The following is a 17,973-nucleotide window of genomic DNA, read 5'->3' on the forward strand; positions in this document are numbered from 1 at the left end:
TCAGACTCTCGGCATCCTTAAGAAACTGTGTCTCTAAGTTTAACAAGACCTTAAAAAACGGGGGGAGGAAATGGTGGGAAGAAAGGATGGAAACTCCAGGCTTAAAGGACCCTGTTTTTCTTATCCCTTGTGTCTTTCATTTAATTTTTAGGCCTCTAGGAGCAATTTATTTTTTGACAGCAGGCAGAGAGGATAGGTTCTCCTTCAAGGGCTTGCTTAGCTCACCAGGTCCTCACCCTCAGTATGATCTGCCTCTGTTTTCTTGGAGAACATTTTCAAAGAGATATTAAAATTTTCAGAAGGGTGGGAGAAATGAAAGAATCCTAGACAGATGAACTTTCCTTTGCTGCTGTTCATCTCATGTGTGCACCCTGAGACCCATCCAGGAGATTTATAGCAGCCACAGAGTTTGCTAACTGCAAAACACACAAATGGAAACAGCCCATGAACAAGAAGTTGAAAATAAGAACAAATAGGAAAAAGAATCAGGCACTCAGCTAAAAAAGAAAGAGCTCTTCTGATCTACATTTTTGAAATTAAGCTGGAAACGGCGTAGAAGCAAAAGGTTTAGTCCCCGAACCTAAAAAGAATGAATATTAGGACTATGCTAGCCCACTCCCTTCATTTCTCCTAATTAAGAAGTACAGAGTTTTTAATTGTTTTTGCTGTTGTTTATTTTTTTGAGAACTAAATTCCTTTCTCTTTGTCTCTGACCTTTACCCCTCCCTTCTGTAAAATAAGTATAAACCCTAGTGGTGGAAGACAAATTAGGATCTTGACTTCTCAATAAATTTGTACCTAATGAGGCTAATTGAAAGCCAAGAGTGTTAGCAGCATACAATTAAAAGCTGGTGTCAGATTCAGATCTTCTCTGTGTAAAGGCTTCTACCATTCCTAGACTTTTCCCTTGACATTGACAAAACCGGGATTTGGCAATTATTGCCAAGTTCAGCTATGCATAGCCTTTCTTTGTGTGAACTTAATAAAAATATGTTTACTAAGGTGACTTTCTGTTTGTTAGAAAAAGGTGAGTGTGTGTTTAGTTAAGCAAATTCTTAGTTTTTTGGAGTCCTTTTCTTTTTTTTTGTAACACGTAGAAAGTTTTATTGTAATCTTAACTCTGAGGCCTGATATGTACCCTCTACCAGTCCTACAGTCATTTCAATTACAACAAAGTTTTTCTATTCCTCCCCTCAAACTTAACTGCTTTGTCATGCTGAGAAGTCATGTAAAAGAGGTATATTAAAGGAAAACATTCAGGAAGGATGAGATGCCCACTCCCCCGCTGGGCAGCATGTACTTAGACTCTACACTGTAGGTTTTGTCCTGGGTTCTGGGGACACTGGGTGCACATGTCAGAGGCCTTGCCCTGCTCTCATGGAGCTTCTATTCTCCCGGGAGTCAGACAGGGGCCAACAAACAGATCATCGCTCTTCCATAAAGGGCAGCTCCCTGACGGGACCGACAGTGGGATGTGGGTGTACAGGTGGTCACACAGGCCTCTGTGACCAGATGACACGTGGACAGAGCCAGGTCAGGCCAGAGATCTCTTTCATAACTCTGAATGAAGCAAGACTGGGTCGCTTTAATCTATTTCATTTTTAGTAACATTTGAATCAAATTAATGTCGGGTTTTGAGTACAGTTAATTCACTAATAGAATTGTCTTGAAGCCAGACATGGCGCTGGCAGGATGGCTGCACTCTCCCTAAGAGTTCTGCCAGCTCTCACTCCAGTGGCAGCCCTCCTGGCTCCCGCTCTGTGGCTCCCTCTTCTCGCCGCGCCCATGAACAAGTGTGTGGTGAGAGCCAAGGTAATGCAGGTCAGGGGATCAAAGGTGAAGGGTCACACATTATTAAAAAGAAATCCAAAAGGACGGCTGCATCATGATCTCCCATTAATGTTCCATCGGTGCCTCTCTTTGGGTAAACTTGAACATTTCGGCAGACATTCAAGCAGCTTTCTCGGTAAAAAGATTTTTACATGACTACTATTGCTGTTCCCATCATCATGTTCCGGCTTGTTTTCGCCAGCCGTTTCCTCTCCGCGCACCACATCCTCCTCCTCCTCGCCTGGAGTCCTTTTCTTACCAATCAGTGCACATTTAAACAACCTCCCTTGTACAGACCAATATTATATTTAAGTCATTTTAAGCAATTTCGGCATTAGATATAATGAGAAAGAAAGAAAATGTACTCCCCTCCAGTCATCTGGAGATTGTTTTATTCTGTATCATATTTAAGCAATAGCCCGTCTGCACCTCTTCATTAATGTAGATTATCTCAAGTAGCCCAAATCAATGAAAATTCTGTCGGATTTCAACAAAACATTTTGCTCTTATTCCTTTTAGGAATGGAAGACATTGAAAGAGGAGCTCAAGAGCTTGATAATATCATCAAGCAAGGATACTTAGAGAAGAAAAGCAAAGGTACTGATTAGACCCCAGATCTTAGAACATTCCAAAAGAGAATGGAAATGAGGAAAAAGGGCCAGCCTAGGGAACACATTCTCTGTGCCCAGTGCTATACTAGGCAGGCATAAGGCAAGGGGAGAGGGAAAAAGAAAAGCCTGGTACCTGTGTGTAGGCTGGAAAGACCTGGCCCCAGATCTCCACTTCATCAGGAGAGGGATTGATTTCTGTCTTGTTCACCTGGTACACCTGCTTAGTAATTACTTGTTGAATGAATAAATGAATGACTGTATTCTTGTTCTCATCTCTCAGTGTACACCCATAAAGAGTGAAACTGTGTTGCCTCAAGTGCAATTTTTATATCATATGTGAAGCAGCTGACTTTCAAGTTTCAGACAAGTCCAAATCTTCAGCTCTCACTCTTTAATTAGGATAGTAGGGTTGGAGTACCAGGTTTAACACTCACGCAGATTGGCTTAGTACAAAGAAAGCCTTGCTCATGCCCATGGCCTAGAGTGTCATGGACATGGGTTTGAGTGGACTCCGGGAGTTGGTGATGGACAGGGAGGCCTGGCATGCAGCAGTTCATGGGGTCGCAAAGAGTCAGACACGACTGAGCAACTGAACTGAAAAGACAACAACACATAAAGATCTGGAGATGTGGAGAATTTTATAACTATAGGATGAGAATAGAACCTGAAAGATAAAGGAAATGTAGAGAAACCACTGAGGTCAGAGCAAGCAAAACCTGTTTAGAACTTGGGCCTTTAACTGAGTGAGTCCTCTGCACTCTGAGTCAATATGGGATAACCTGTGGGAGTGAAAGGGAGGGTTTTACAGTCCATTAACCTGGAAAATAAAACAATAACACACTGGACTGTGTGTTGTTGGATTTTACAGACTCTTCAGTGATTGTAGTTACCTGAATTTATGTCCCTTACTGCTCTTCTGTTTAGATCATAGTTTCTTTGGATCAGAGTGGCAGAAGCGATGGTGTGTTGTCAGCAGAGGCCTCTTCTACTACTATGCCAATGAGAAAAGTAAGTGTTCTTCATTTGCACAGCAGCATCTCACTCCTGGATACAAGCACTTCGTAAATTCTCAAGCACTTAGATCTAAACTTAGTAGTCCTTAACTAACACCCGTAAAGAGACATGCTGGAAAGAAGCTTGGCTAAATAATACCTTGCTCATCACCAAAAACTCATACCAATTTAGAAATTATAGCCCCTTTAAGCACTAGGATAATGTGGTCAGCATATCAAAAGGCTACCTTATGACTAATAACATATTATTGAGGTCAAATGCCTTGGCATTTGTTAAAAAAGAACTTCAAACACTTTATAGGCATTAATAACATAGGTTAAATATTGAAAAATAATAATTCTGAGAAGGATTTTAGCAGCTTACCAACAGCCCAGAAATATAACCTTTGAGTACGAACTCTCTAAGAGCATGCTTCAAACTTTATCCTACTGGCTCCTGGGATGTAATCCAATGGACATCCCTAGAGCCATGGAGTGTTGAGACCCCAGTAGTTGCTGTGCCCAAGAGACACCCTTCAGCCAGATGGCAGCAGCAGCAAAGTGTTGACCCAAGCCAGAAGCAGCTTCTTATGAGCCACCACTGACTCAATCAGCCACAACACTCATGAGCTATCCCTAAAAGACCTCCCATCCCAGCTTATCACTCTTGCTTAGTTCATGAGAAGGAATAGAAGATATAAGCACAAACTGGAGGAGCTACAAATAACTACAAGCTAAAAGTTATCATTGTAGGTGAATGCAAACTTTGAAATAGGGAATTCCTTCCTGCCGGATAGACTGCTGCAGGAGTAATGCTGCAACGCAAGAGGAAGATAAAGTAGCAATCTTGCAGGGATTTCTTTGGGTTCTACCACCTTACAGAGGCGAGTGGTCCAAAGTAAATCCTTTATTGTCCTTTCAGTAATTTTCTGTTTCTCTTCTTCCTTCTTTCCTGGACTTATTCCTCTCCCAAAGCCTGGATAACTAGTCAAGGGAATAGTCAGATACTTACTCAGTTGCCTTTGGACTTCCTGCACCTTTGGCTCAAAAGTAGCAGAAAGAACAGCTTTGCTAAATGATATGGAATCCTTCAGATTAGATCTTGGGCTTCAAGGCAGTTACCTCACTCTGCCTCTCTGCCTGCAACAGTTATTACTAACCTTCATCTTGGGTTCACCATCACGATTCCTCAGAGCCTTTCCCATATATGGGTAAAGTGTGAGGTGTACTTGGAAATGATAGTAGCATAACTCAAAACCTGAATAATAAGCCTCCTGCATCCTTCCAACCCCTAGCCCACTCTCAAATCCAGCAACTAAAATTTCTCCCCTGAATTCTAGGCTAGCCAGGTTTTCTTTTCTTATTTTGAACCTTCAAACTAATGTAACGTATATGTCCTTGGTAAAATGTTTATCATTTCCCTTACATTTAAATACGTGGTTGGTATATCTGGATATAAAACCAGGTATCACGTTCATTCATTCAGAATCCTTCCCACGCAAGGTGAGGAGGGAGAGCAAGAGCGAGAGGCTTGGAGACTTTTATTGACCATTTTGCCATCAGAGTGAAATAAAATCTGGTGACCAAAGAACAGCAAAGCATTTTAGTGGCCAGTTAGAGCAAGAAGAGATACTTTAACAAAAAAGATTCTGGTGTCAAAAAGCACTGTTGCATGGCTCCCTTCTTGCCAGTTACTTCTTATTGTGCCCAAGACATTTTCTTAGTAAGTACAGAGTGTTTGTGTATTTCTTTTAGCTCAACCAGGTGAGGACAGATTCTTTTACTTTTCTGTAACTATTTTCTTCCCACTGCCACCCCTCTCATCATCATCATCAAAAAGTAATTCATTCTAGGGACTTCCCTGGTGGTCCCGTGGTCAAGACTCCATGCTTCCAATGCAAGGGGGCTTGGGTTGAAAACCTCGTCAGGGAACCACATGCTGTGAGGTGCGGCCAAAACAAAGAAATTTATTTATTCTACAGGACAGAAAGCATCACCCAGACACTGTGGCTGTGTTCTTCTACAAGTTCTGAACCACACCACAAGGACGTAAAATCACTGGGCACCACCCCCTCTTTTTCTGTTTCTAATTTTTTTTTAAGAGTGACAGGCATAGTCGTCTCTCCTTTCACTCACTTAGGGTCCTTTTCCTTTAACACTCCCTCCCTCATCATCTAACGAAACTCAACAGTACTCTGCTGCTTCCCAATCTGACTGCTTGCAAGGGGGATAAAATACTGAGTTTTAATTATTCTCCCTCTAGCGTGAACTTCCACCTGACCAACAGGAGAGGAAGAGAAGTCTAGCTCAAATGCTACGTAAGACATCAGAGGAGAACCCGGACTTATAATGCCCCTTGGGCTGCTGTCCCTCCCCTCACATGTGCTCTGCTGGCCCTGATAATAATGTTTCAGCTCTGTAATAGGCTTCAAGAGCCTCATGTTTACAGCCACGCTCTCCCCCCACCCCCCGTAATAATTTCTTCTTTCTCTTGTTATAGATCTCTTAACATTCTAATAAATTCTCTGTCTCCATTGTCCTCTTTTGGCAAAATAATCTTTCATGTTGCATTCCCTAGCTTGGCAGTGATCTCTGCCTGGCTGTCACAGTAGCCTCTTCTTAAGCTTCTCTAATAACCCTTCCTCGACTATTGTGGTTCCTCAGGGAGGTAACAGCTGTTTCTGTGCTTTTATTTTACATCCAGAGAAGATGCCCTCCCTTGGCAGTTGCATCTCTCTAGAGATAAAGGAAGCTTTCCTGTCTTGCAGGCAAGCAGCCCAAAGGGATCTTCCTCATTAAGGGCTACAGTGTACGGATGGCCCCCTACCTGCGAAAAGATTCCAAGAAAGAATCCTGCTTTGAGCTGATCTCCCAGGATAGGCGCAGCTATGAGGTAGGATGAGCCGAAGAGCTGGAGATCCTCATTAGTGTCGCAGTTTTGTTCCATGTTGCATGTGAGCTGTGGTTGTGATGCTGGATGCCATCCTTTGTTACCTGTCGTTTCTTAGCAAGACTTTCTTTCTTGACATGCCCTCGACCTTTGCTGTGTTGTGCCCACCCTTCTGTTGCCACATTCATCCATCCATCCTAGATGCTGCCTTTGCCAGGCTTCCGTCTCTTCATCCCTTCCCTTCTCAGTCTCTTTCTGCAGTTGAAAGTCTTGTCTGTTGCAGCACACAACCCAATTCTTTATTCAGTCTCTAATTCCATGGCTTTAATTTCCATTCACTTTCTTTTTCAACTGATAATCTTCACTTCCTTTTATGAAATCCAGAAAAAGAGAAATCTGACTGTAGAGTGAAGAAATAATTCATTTTTGCATATTCATCTTGCTATCCAAAATAATCTTCCTGTGTGTAGGTGCACTGCATATCTCTGGAAAGATTTCTAAGATACTAGAAGCAATGAGTACTGAGTAATAAGAGTGACTACTGAGGAACTAGAGGACTTGAGTGGGGGTGAGAGAGACAGTCTTCACTGTGTTCGTTTTTATATATTTGATATAATAGGTAATGCATTATAAAATTTAAAAGGCCAAAAAAAGTCTGAATATGGGAATATAGTGATTTTTCACCAAAAATATACTTTTACATTGAATACACATAATTTGTGGGTGTATACACATATTCTTTCCTCCTTGTTGGCTACTTTTATCACAGTTGTACTAAAACAATTTAGAAAAACTTTAGCTAACTTAAGAAAAAGAGAAAAGCCATGCTAAGGTTAATATTAACCACTTACGTAACCCTTTGACCCTTCAAGTCTTTCTCAGCACTCATCCTTTCCTGTTTCTACAGTATCCTCACCCTTATTTTGTAAAACTGACCTAGGTTTTAATTATGTAATTTCAAAAGAAATTTTTCAATTTAAACCAAACTTTTCTATGGAATTTTTTATAGACCTATTTTTATTATTAAGTTCTGATTTGCAAGGCCCAGATAAAAATTTATGTAAGTCTAAAACAATTTCCCTAGTCATTTGTATAGACAAGTGTTTTTAAGAAATCAAGAATGACAGTATTTATTAATAAGTTTTAAGCAGGAATCTAAGTTTCTTGTACAGCACATGTTTTTATCTTACCCTACTGACCAGATAATAAAAATGTTTTTCAGGAACAGTCATTTCAAGTTGATTCATTTAAAATAAGAAATTACTAAAGCCTGTGATGGCCTGTTTTGTGAATCAGGATGTAGAGTTTGTTTACTTCTTTTCTTTGGCCCATTGAATCCAAGTCATTACCATAGTCTGTGGCTTCTTCCTCTACAATATCCTTTGGATCTTTCCCTTCTGATTTATTTCTACAGCCATCACAATAGTTGAGTCCCTGTCACTTCCTTCAGAGGACTAGTTAAGTAGCCTTCTAGTTGATCTGTCTCAAATTTCTCCCTATTTCAGTCTGTCCTACTCACAACAAGTGAAAGAATCTCTCTCTCCTTTTGCTAGAATTTACAGTGGCTTCATCTGTATTGCCTGCACTTGAAATCTGAATTCCTAATACTCAAAGCCTTTTCCTCAATTCTTTGACCCTCAGCTCTCCAGCTTCATCTGTTAACTGTTCTCCAGTCAAGCTGATCTGCCTACCTTCCCTATACTTGATGGTCTCATTTCTAATCTTTGGCGGCTGGTTCGCCCTACCTGAAATGTTCAGCTCCCTCCACCAGTTTCCACCAACTCTCTTTAAAAATTCAACCCAAACAGTATTACTTCAACAAGCCTCCCTGGCTTACCATAGGTGATGATAAGTGCTCCCTGTCTTTTCTCAACATCCAGCTGTTTTCAGATGCACTTACTTTGTAGTGTTCCCTTGTCAAGTGTGTGTGCTATCTCCAAAACTGACACGTTGATCTGAAGTCAGGAATTTGGGTTTCCCTTTTTCTCTGTAAACTGTTCTCAATAAATGCCTGATGAATGAATGGGTAATCAAATGAATGAATGCACATGAACATGAATTCAGGATTCAAATCCAGCTGTCAACTTTGGGTATGCAAAGTTACTGAAGGAGAAAAACCTCTTTGAGTGGGATTTTGATCTTTTTTCTAAATTTTAATTCTCAGGAATCTGAGAATTAATGAGAATTCTGAGCCTTCTACTTGACTCTGCAGTTCAGCTCACAAGATTCCTCCCCTTGAACCTCCCTAAAGGAGTCACAGAAATTTTAGTGAAAGTGATAAACTAATGCACTAATTTTTCTCTAGTTTACAGCTTCTAGTCCAGCTGAAGCCAGAGACTGGGTGGATCAAATAGGTTTCTTGTTAAAGGGTAAGTATCGTTATTACAGAAACAGTATTTCAGTCTGTTTTCAATTCAAGTTGTATTGTATAAATATAATCCATGGACTTCAATATATTTTTATCTGCCCATTCTCCCTATCATATCTTTCACATAACAACAAATAGTACCATGTGTGATTCAGAAGGAAAAGAAACCATCAACCTGGAGGTGACCTCTAGTATCATTCTAGCTTTTCCACCTACCTACAGGCAGGTCTGTAATATTTATAATCACCAGAAAAGAGATGCTAAAAACCAGCTCAGCTCAATTCAGTATCTCGTAACCCCTTATATTCTGGAAAGGAAATACATGATACCAAAGTCATCTAGATGTGGTTTAGGTTCAAAATCTTCCAGTTTTAGTCAGGTAGAAATATAAACTCATCTAGGTGGCCTTTAAGAACGTTGGACACAAAAAGCAAATTGCTGTTTCCCAAACCACAGTCAAAGGCTCTTTGCTTTGACTGGGAAGAGTCCTGCCTGAAGATGTTAAATGACTGCTCTTAGAGTACCCTCTGCTGGCCATCCTGTAGGCACAGCAGTGACAGGGCCCAGGCAGCCTTGTCTGGGAGGGGCCTGGCAGGTAGGAGCAGCCAGCCTGGAGTCTATCGCCTGACACTGATAACCCTCTTGATGGTACACATACCTCATGGCAGGACCCTGCCTCTGCAGAAAGGCAGAAGCACCAACTTCATACGTGACCCAAGACCTAGTGAGAAGAACATCAACCTAAAAACACCAAGCCTTTTCATCTAGTTTTTTTAATTCTGCTATAAGATTTTATTGTGGATAAAAAAGAAGGAAGCACCAGAGCTTTAATTACAATTGCCTCTTTTACTCAGTTTATGCCTTTACTATCACAGGAACAAACTATTGCAACTACCAAGAGCATCACGTATAATAGACTAGAACTAGGCAAACATGAACATTGATGGTGAGACTACAGGGTACGCTCTCATCTAGGTGCCTTGGATTTATGCGTGTAATATACCCCTAAGTGTGTAAACCTCAATAAAACTCCAAGCAGCTTTATTGAGCTGTACCCTGTGGTACTTTCAGAATCCCACATTGAAGAAATTATTCATTCCATTTTATTTTAAAACAAACAAAATAATAACATATGGTTTAAGCCACAGATGTGTCTTTGATCCCTTCTTCATATGAGGTGGCACCAGAATTCAGATGAAAATAGTTGCAAAATCTTTATTAAAAGCCTAATCAAGCCAAACAGTTTTACTGCATTTCGAAATGAGCATCGGATGTCTCTCTATTCTTTCTTCCCCAGAGCATCCTGCTTGCTCTCGCCCATCCTGCAGAGGCCCCTCAGCAGGGTTTCAGAGAGCACTATACTGCGCCTCAGAGAATGAACCTTCCCAGTTCCCCATTAAAATAAGAAAGCAATCTCCCTCTCCTGCCCCGTGCTCCCCAGTGCTGTAATGGCTCAACATCCTCTATGTGGTGACCCATTTTAAGGTCAGCCAGACTGTACAGTTGCAAAAGGACATGGAAACCACATCACTCAGCCATTCCATCTGGTCCTATATTACTGTTATATTTTTCCACATCCCACTTTCTCTTCCTCTTCCACTTTTGTCCGCTCTTCTCTTTACAAGCAAACCTCTCTGAAATTCTGCAGTGAGACCATGGGGGAGATGAATGAGCTCGTGACAGCTCAGGTATCCTATGGAAGCCACCATAGTTCCCAGGCTCCGTGCGCCCTGGAGAACCTAGGCCATCACTCACCCTCCCAGTTTTCCAGTTGACAAGCAGCGCGAAGCACGCTGGCATTTCCTCTTCTGGCCTATTCTCTTCCCTTCACCTCGTGTGCTCTCACACACCCATACTTTTCAGGGCTGCTTCATCCTGATCAAGTTTTATTGCAAGGAAGGATTTATGTTGATGGTTTAAACCTGATGCAGTGCTAGTCTGGCCTTTTCTGTAGATTTCCTGCCACCAAGTCCCACATTAGAAATAACAGCACTTAACCTGGTGTTTCATTTTCTTCTGACATGTTTTATTCTCATCCCTCCTCCTCCTCCTCCCTCCTTCCTTCCCTGCCTTACCCTTTTCCTTTTCACCCTATCTTGATTCATTCTCATCTCTGCCCTGACAGACCTGAGCTCCTTAACCATTCCGTATGAAGAGGAGGAAGAGGAGGAGGAGGAAGAGGAGAAAGAGGAAGAAGAAGAGATGTACGATGATATCGATGGTTTTGACTCCTCGAATTCTGGTTCCCAAAGCAGACCCGTCCTCTTGCCTGGTAGCGTGGGGCTCAAAGAGGCTACGGAGGAGAAAGAAGAAGATATTTATGAAATCTTACCAGGTGAGACACTTCGTCTTCTAACTGCCTTCCTCTGGTTTAGACACTCTAGACCTGGTGGAAGAGTACGACTTGGACAGCTCCAGAGGAAGCCAAACCTCTGAAGGAGGCACAACAGGGAAGCTTCCGTGATTCCCAGCACAGAAGCCCTGCCCTGGGAGCAAGATGAGTTGATGGGGGTGGGGAGTGTCTTTTATCTCTGCACGTGAAGTAATTTATTACAAACATCAACAGATTCAAGAGTCAAGAATACTCATGCCGGTTCTCATAGGTTCACCGCGAGCTTCATCAAAACTCTCTAGTTTGAACTTCTTTTCTGTGTAATTGTGAAGATAATGGCAAGTCACCTCAAATGATGAAGGATATGAAAAGACTGCAGAAATATAAACGCTGACAAGCCTTTTCAGTAACACAGTAAAGCCTTGACAGAGCACAGTTCACCTTTGCCTAGTCCAGATACACACGAATCAAATCCCATCTCTTGCTAATAGACCTAGCATGCGTCCTCTGCCCACCATTACCCCAGGTCTACTGTACGTATTTCTTTTTTTTCCGAAGGCATGATAACCAGCATCTCAAAAACTGTGTAGTCATCCCTGCTCCTGCCCAGCCACTTCATGTGTGGGTAATAGCAGCTGCTGAACAGTGCAGAGCCCAGTGGGGGTCAGACTGTGCAAAAAATGAAGCCTGAGCCTTTTAATGGTGAGGTAGTTAGACCACAGAACGCTGAATCTCCAAGTCCATTCAGAAAGATCGCTCCTGTGGAAATTTGCCAGGAGTTCAGTGCTCTGCCGAGAAATCCAAGTTAAGTCTAAATTTATAGCAATTTAAACCTCAATCCCAGATGAACCTAGGAGCTGAGGTGAACCTAACACTCAGGCCCCTGAAGTCAGGGCTGGTTGCTAAAAATATTGTCAGTAAGCAACCGACATTTCAAGCCTTCCTAAGAAGGGTTCAACCCTGTCAACACCGCGTTCATCTCTCCCTTGGGGAGAAGCTACGTCATTGCTTCCTGAGTTGCAGGGCTGTAGCTGTACATTTCCTCCTGACTGGGACCTCACGCACTCAGTCACCAACCCACGACAAGAAGAGCCTGCTTCTTCTCCCAGCACTTCCAGCCTCTGCCAGTCGCCGACTTCCCCAGCCTTTTTGTTGTGTTTTATTATGCAAATGATATCTTGGTTGAGGTCGAGCCATTTCTTGTGTCTGAAGTTAAAAAAAAAAATGATAATTTCCTCAGCAAGTCATCATCGTTAATGAAGTTTTACAAAAACAGATACAACCAAAGGAAAATAAAATTTCACAGGTGATAAATTTTTCCAATTTCCCTGGCAGAATTCGATAGGATTGTTAAATTAAGAGTGAAGGTGTCTGTTAGAAAGCAACGAGCAGTGATGGGTAATTTTATAGAGTGGAAAATTGAATCAAATTGCTACATTAAAACACAGCTCCTCTGAGAATCTTCCCTTTCACAGTCTGCTCCATTGCAACAGCAGGGTGCGGAAATGGATCTAAATCACAACAACCCCTAAAAGGAGATGTGCTCCCCAACTTGGCCAGAGGTTCCTGATAAGCTCACATTCTACTTGCTACTGTCCAGGCTGGGGGAGATATCCAGGTGACACTCCACTTGAGGTCACAGCTGTGTAAGAGTGCTCTGGGAAAACCTCACAGAGCCACTCAGCCTTCTGCGGAGCAAAGAAGGGTTGCTAGTGCCCGTGTTTACTTCTCAGAGGAACAGGGAGAAGGCAGCTGATGCTCAGACACACAGAGCAAAGGAGAGTAAAGGGAAAGATGCCTCAGAAAATAAAACCTAACCCCAGGTGGGTTACTGAATGTGTGACTGGTTTCTTAGCAACCATCCTTCCCAGGCCTCTTAAAACCCTACCCTCAGCCATTATGGCACTGCCCAGCGTGCCAAAGCTCATGCCAGTTTGGATATTGGAGTGGACTCCAAGGACATGGAGACTGGTCTACTTTCTTGAGGAAAGCCACTTACCCTATGCTTACAACAACTGCCCCTCAGAAGTGAGGAAGGCCACATCACAGGAAAACCAGGGTCTCTTTCCAGGTTAGGGCAAAAGCAGCCAACTTGCTGGTTTATTTTCTAAAGGACAGGGCTGTTCCCAGCCAACAGGTTCTTTCCCCAAAGCTTCTATCCATCACAGTTTTTAGATACTGCATTGAAGTTGGGATCTATTGGCATTTTATTACGATGCGATTATTTCAGACGCAAGTCTCCATCAGCCAGCTTCCTGTCCATGCTACTCAGCTTGTTGCTTCTGGAATTGTGGTTAGTTTTGCCTGTGCCACCCTCCCTGTCTTGGAGGAATTGAGGGAAGATGTGAGGGAGCCTGACACTCATCTCAGAAGACCACCCCCTGAGCAGTGACATGTGAGACACAGCATGATGTCATAGTAACAATGCTGGCTCTGGGTCAGGATGGACCTGCTCTGCCATCTGCCAGCTGTGAGACCTTGAGCAAGTTATCTGCCCTGTTTCTCAGGGGTGGTTTTGCCAGCTGTAAAATGGGAATAACAGTAGTAGCTGTCACAAAGGATGCATGAGCAGCCTGGAACAGAATGCGTAAAGCACTGAGAGCCCTGGCATAAAGGCAGTGTTCAGTAAATGCTGGCTGTTCTCCATTCGGTGGCATTTAAACAGAAAGTGTTGCCTCTTTGAAGAATCCTGGGAATTGGCTCATTCCCCATTTCCGCCAACCAGACCTAAGACAGTCCAGTTGGACATTTTCAATGATACGTGTGAAGCAGGTGAAACTGAAAATCCTGAGCAGATGGAAAGTGGCTCACACCTTCTGCTCAGGCCCATTTTTACTGCGAAGACAGGTGCTGGGTAGAGGGACAATTGACAGTAAGGTGGGATTGTGCTAATATTGCACACTCATCAATAATCAAATGACTTGGGCCTCTAAGACATGTCTCACAGTAACAGTTAAATGTGCTTTGTAGAGGAGATTTAGCCCGTCAATTCTGCTTCTCCTTCTTCTTTGGGATGGGGCCTACACCAGCCTCACTGTCTCTATGGGGAAGGCTGTGTAAGTGAGATCTCCTTCCAGAATATAATTTTAATGGACTTCCTAGTTTTGAAAGAAAAGTGCCTGTAACGTATACCAAGTCAATACAAAAATGTTTTTTCCTAATCAAAATAGTGTATGGATCATCAAATTAAATGCACTACATCACATTAATCATGGGATAATTAGCATTTGCTACATGGCTAGCACTCTCCTTCCCTTGAGGGAAAACCAGAGCACTCGAGGTTTTCAGCCAAGACCACAATGTGAGTCCTAGATAATATGGTTTCAGGATTGTTATCTACTGGGATTTCTAAATATCCATGTTAAGAATATGGGAGCCCTTGATTTTAAAGATCTCATTTGCAGTAGATTAAACTGTAGGGAACTACCAACAAAGAAATACTAAAGCAATATGTAGAAAATGGAAGGCTTTTCTGAACCCTCTTTCACCCCTCCCCCAAATTATTTTGCAGCCTAGCACAGGCCCAGTTTCATGATTCCAGATTCCACAAAAGGACAGTTGTTTATCAGGTTTCTCTTTGGGGCCTCAAGCCTGGAAGCCAGCAAGGCACCTGAGACCACTGAAGAGCTGTAACTGAGGCCTCGCAGCAGCTGCAGTAGCAACAGAATCTGGCCGTGTTGTCTAGAGAGATTTCAGGAGAGCACATGGAAAGACAAAGCGCCTTCCCTGGGAATGTGTGCACATTCTGAGGCTGCCCGCACTAACCTGGAGGGTCATTATAGACTCAGAAACCAGATCACTTTATGATAAAGCAGATAACTGGTTTTTTGTTTTTTTTTCATTTGAGACAAATGGAAACCATTCTGTGGAATTATTTTTCCCCCATACAATTGTCCAGACCCACAGAAAGGGGGAATGATGGTAGCAAGAAGTCTAAGGAAAGAAGAAAAGCAGACAAAAGTTTGTGAAGAAACAAGTTCCAATTTCATGGAAAAGCAGGGCTCCATGAGGGGCGCATCAAAGAATCAAAGCTACCGTCGGGCCCCTTCTTGGCCTTTTCTTCCCCGCGGCCCTGTGCACCCCTGGCTCCAGACAAACCTGCTTTTGACCAGCACCAAAACTGGAACCGTGCATTTTCTTTTACTTCGAATCCCTGCCCCCAGTCTGTGAAAGGGGACCCACTGAGTCTCCTCAGTGACAGCCTCCCAGAGACTCAGCTGGAACTGAGCTCTGTTGCAGCCTTTACCCCAGGGATTTGTATTTAGGTTTGCTCCTCCAATTAGTAGGTGCTCAATTATGATTTTTGAAATTAAATTCAGTGTATTCCAAGTGTTGCAGTTAGCAAAAATTGAGTTTAATATCTAGTACTCAAGATCCTACCACGGAGATAGGATGCAAATATTTTGAGGTAACAGTTGAGATTACCAGCTATACAACAGAGAATTAAATGTGCTATTAGCATCATGCTCCTATTTGCCATGTTATTTGAAGAGGTGCTGTAGCATCCATGGATTTATAACATATCTATGCATTCTGTGGAGTGGTTTCTGTTTCCATTTTTCGCCTGTTCCCTTTGCACTTCGAGGTTATCTGCATTTCTGCTACATCTGTCACCAGAGCACCTTGACATCTGGTTACACATTGATACATTCAGCATTTTTAAAGCTTCTGTCACTTTGCTTTACTTGAGAGAAGTGACCTCCCTCTTTCTTATCTAGTCATTTTAAAAATTTTATTCCCAGTTCAACTGATGTCAGAGCAGCACTTCAGAAAGGAGCTTTGTGTCATAGCAAGCTGGCTTCTCTCGGGGTCCCCACAGTGGAGTCAGTGTCCTGTTCCTCTCAGCCTCTCATTAGTGTCCCTGACATTGTGCCAGAAGTGTTGATTGAAATCAACTCTCTGGATACTGGAGATGCTCATTTGTGATACCCCATGGTTCTCTTACACATTCGCACAGTTAACAGAATCTTCCTCAACTGTTTTCCCAATTGAAATGAAATATTTGGGAATCAAGTAGAGCATTTAATGTAATAAGTGGACAGTAATCTTTAGAGGTTAATTTGTTTAAAGCCTGTGTAAGGTTGGGTTCCCATATGCGCTGTTAGGAGCAAGAACCATTATAATCTATTACTGTTTAAAGTTGAGCAGCACATAAATTTTAATTCCTCCTTAAATGAAGATGTATTTTAGTAGATGTCATGCTAAAAAGCCTAATAATATTCTTATACAGAAATTCAACAAGTTCTTTAGCCTAAAAAGTTTTTTTTTTAATTATCTTTTTAAAATTAAAGCCTCACCTTACAGATTAAAAAAAAAAAAAAAGAAATTTGGCTGTCTAACCCCCTTTTGTGAGCAGTTTTTTTTTGCGTGTTGCCATATAATCAGTCTTCTTGACTTTGGAGTTTGAAAGATATCAGTTTGACTTCATGGACAGATCTGAGATAAATTGTACGCCTCAGCTTTCCTGGTAGCTCAGACAGTAAAGAATCTGCCTGCAATGCGGAAGACTTGGATTCAATTCCTGGGTCAGGAAGATCCCCTGGAGAAGGGAATGGCAACCCACTCCAGTATTCTTGCCTGGAAAATCCCTTGAACAGAGGAACCTGGTGGGCTATAGTCCATGGGGTTGTAAAGAGTCAGATGCGACTGTGCAACTAACCCTTCAGCTATTTGTGTGGTGCCCTCTGAAGCTGAGGGCTTCCCTGGTGGCTCAGACAGTAAAGAAACCGCCTGCCAATGCAGGAGACCCAAGTCAGGAAGATCCCGTGGAGAAGGGAGTGGCTACCCACTCCAGTATTATTGCCTGGACAATCCCGGCAAGGGTGGCAGGCTACAGTCCATGGGGTCTCAAAGAATCAGACACAACTAAGCAACTGACACTTTACTTTCACTTTTTACTCTGGGACAATGCTGACAGGACACATCTAGCTGTGGAGGGAGGGCACTTGCCTTCACCAGGTGATGGTCCCCATACTTACTCCCTCAAAGACCGCAGAGACACAGCACCCAGCCTCTCACTTCAGTGGCTGGGCTCCTACTCTGAGGCCTGCTTTTAGCCCCCTGGGAAGGACAGACTTAGATAGACATAGGGATTGGAGTATCCTGGTTCGCATGCACCACCATAGCGCTTGGAAACGTTGATGAATGATATGTAAGACCTGTGGCCAACATTCTGCTTTCTTTCTAGGTGACTCTACAGGCCCAATGGAAATCAGAGTATCTGTTCTATAATTGAACTGCATAAAGCAGAGTTTTATTTTTTTCCATTTTTGTATCATGACTGGTTTAAGTGATGTTGCCTGAAAGGATAAAGGAATCAAGTTTTAGTTTTCATTTTTATCATTGCAAATACATTTACATTCTCCTATTTTACAAATGCAAAGAGCAGGCAAGCCACTTTCAATAATTTATTTTAAAATCAATGCTAATGAGGTTATGTCTCGTCAGTGGCCGAGTTTTACAATAAAGTCTGATTTATTTAGAAAAGATCTTTGGTGTAGCTTCCCATCTAATGGTGGTGGGAAGGGGGTGGAGTAGCAGGCACAGTGACCCTCCAACTTCGGATCCAATTTGTAATTCACAGCGGAGATCTGACCCAATTTACATTGATTAGAATTGGGAGGAAGAGACATCTGCGCACAGACAGCAGAGGTAGAATAAACCCTCTCTGCAGAAGTGCCTCAGCACAGCGAATTACTGGTCTTTGTGATTAAGTTGTCTGATATCAGCAAAAGAGCTGTTCTCTGTCCAAACTATTGGGTATCTCTAAAACTGAGCACATACCAACTCTTCTTTGAATGTTTTCAATCCTGTGAAATTGGTCCCACATCAAAAAGAAGAAGCATCATGGCAGAGAAAGGAAGGAAATGCAGGTAATAACAAGAAGACCGTGTGCAGAGAATGATGTTAAATGTGATTGATTTCAGTGCGATCTATTTCCGATATTTGAT

The 17,973-nt window shown here is 42.5% G+C and overlaps 2 protein-coding genes across 2 annotated transcripts in view; one reads left to right on the forward strand and one right to left on the reverse strand.

Moving 5' to 3' along the window:
* NFE2L1 (NFE2 like bZIP transcription factor 1) overlaps nt 1–17,973 on the reverse strand; it is a 592,815-nt gene that overhangs the window by 472,607 nt on the left and 102,235 nt on the right. The window lies entirely within an intron of this gene.
* Nucleotides 1–17,973, forward strand: part of SKAP1 (src kinase associated phosphoprotein 1) — a 296,819-nt gene that overhangs the window by 245,917 nt on the left and 32,929 nt on the right. The window contains exons 5-9 of the mRNA XM_052658022.1: nt 2,350–2,427; nt 3,366–3,449; nt 6,202–6,326; nt 8,629–8,692; nt 10,817–11,026. Coding sequence (XP_052513982.1) covers nt 2,350–2,427; nt 3,366–3,449; nt 6,202–6,326; nt 8,629–8,692; nt 10,817–11,026 — 561 coding nt within the window. The remainder of the gene's footprint in view (nt 1–2,349; nt 2,428–3,365; nt 3,450–6,201; nt 6,327–8,628; nt 8,693–10,816; nt 11,027–17,973) is intronic.

This window comes from Budorcas taxicolor, chromosome 19 (assembly GCF_023091745.1).
Source record: "Budorcas taxicolor isolate Tak-1 chromosome 19, Takin1.1, whole genome shotgun sequence".
NCBI classification, from domain to species: Eukaryota; Metazoa; Chordata; class Mammalia; order Artiodactyla; family Bovidae; genus Budorcas; species Budorcas taxicolor.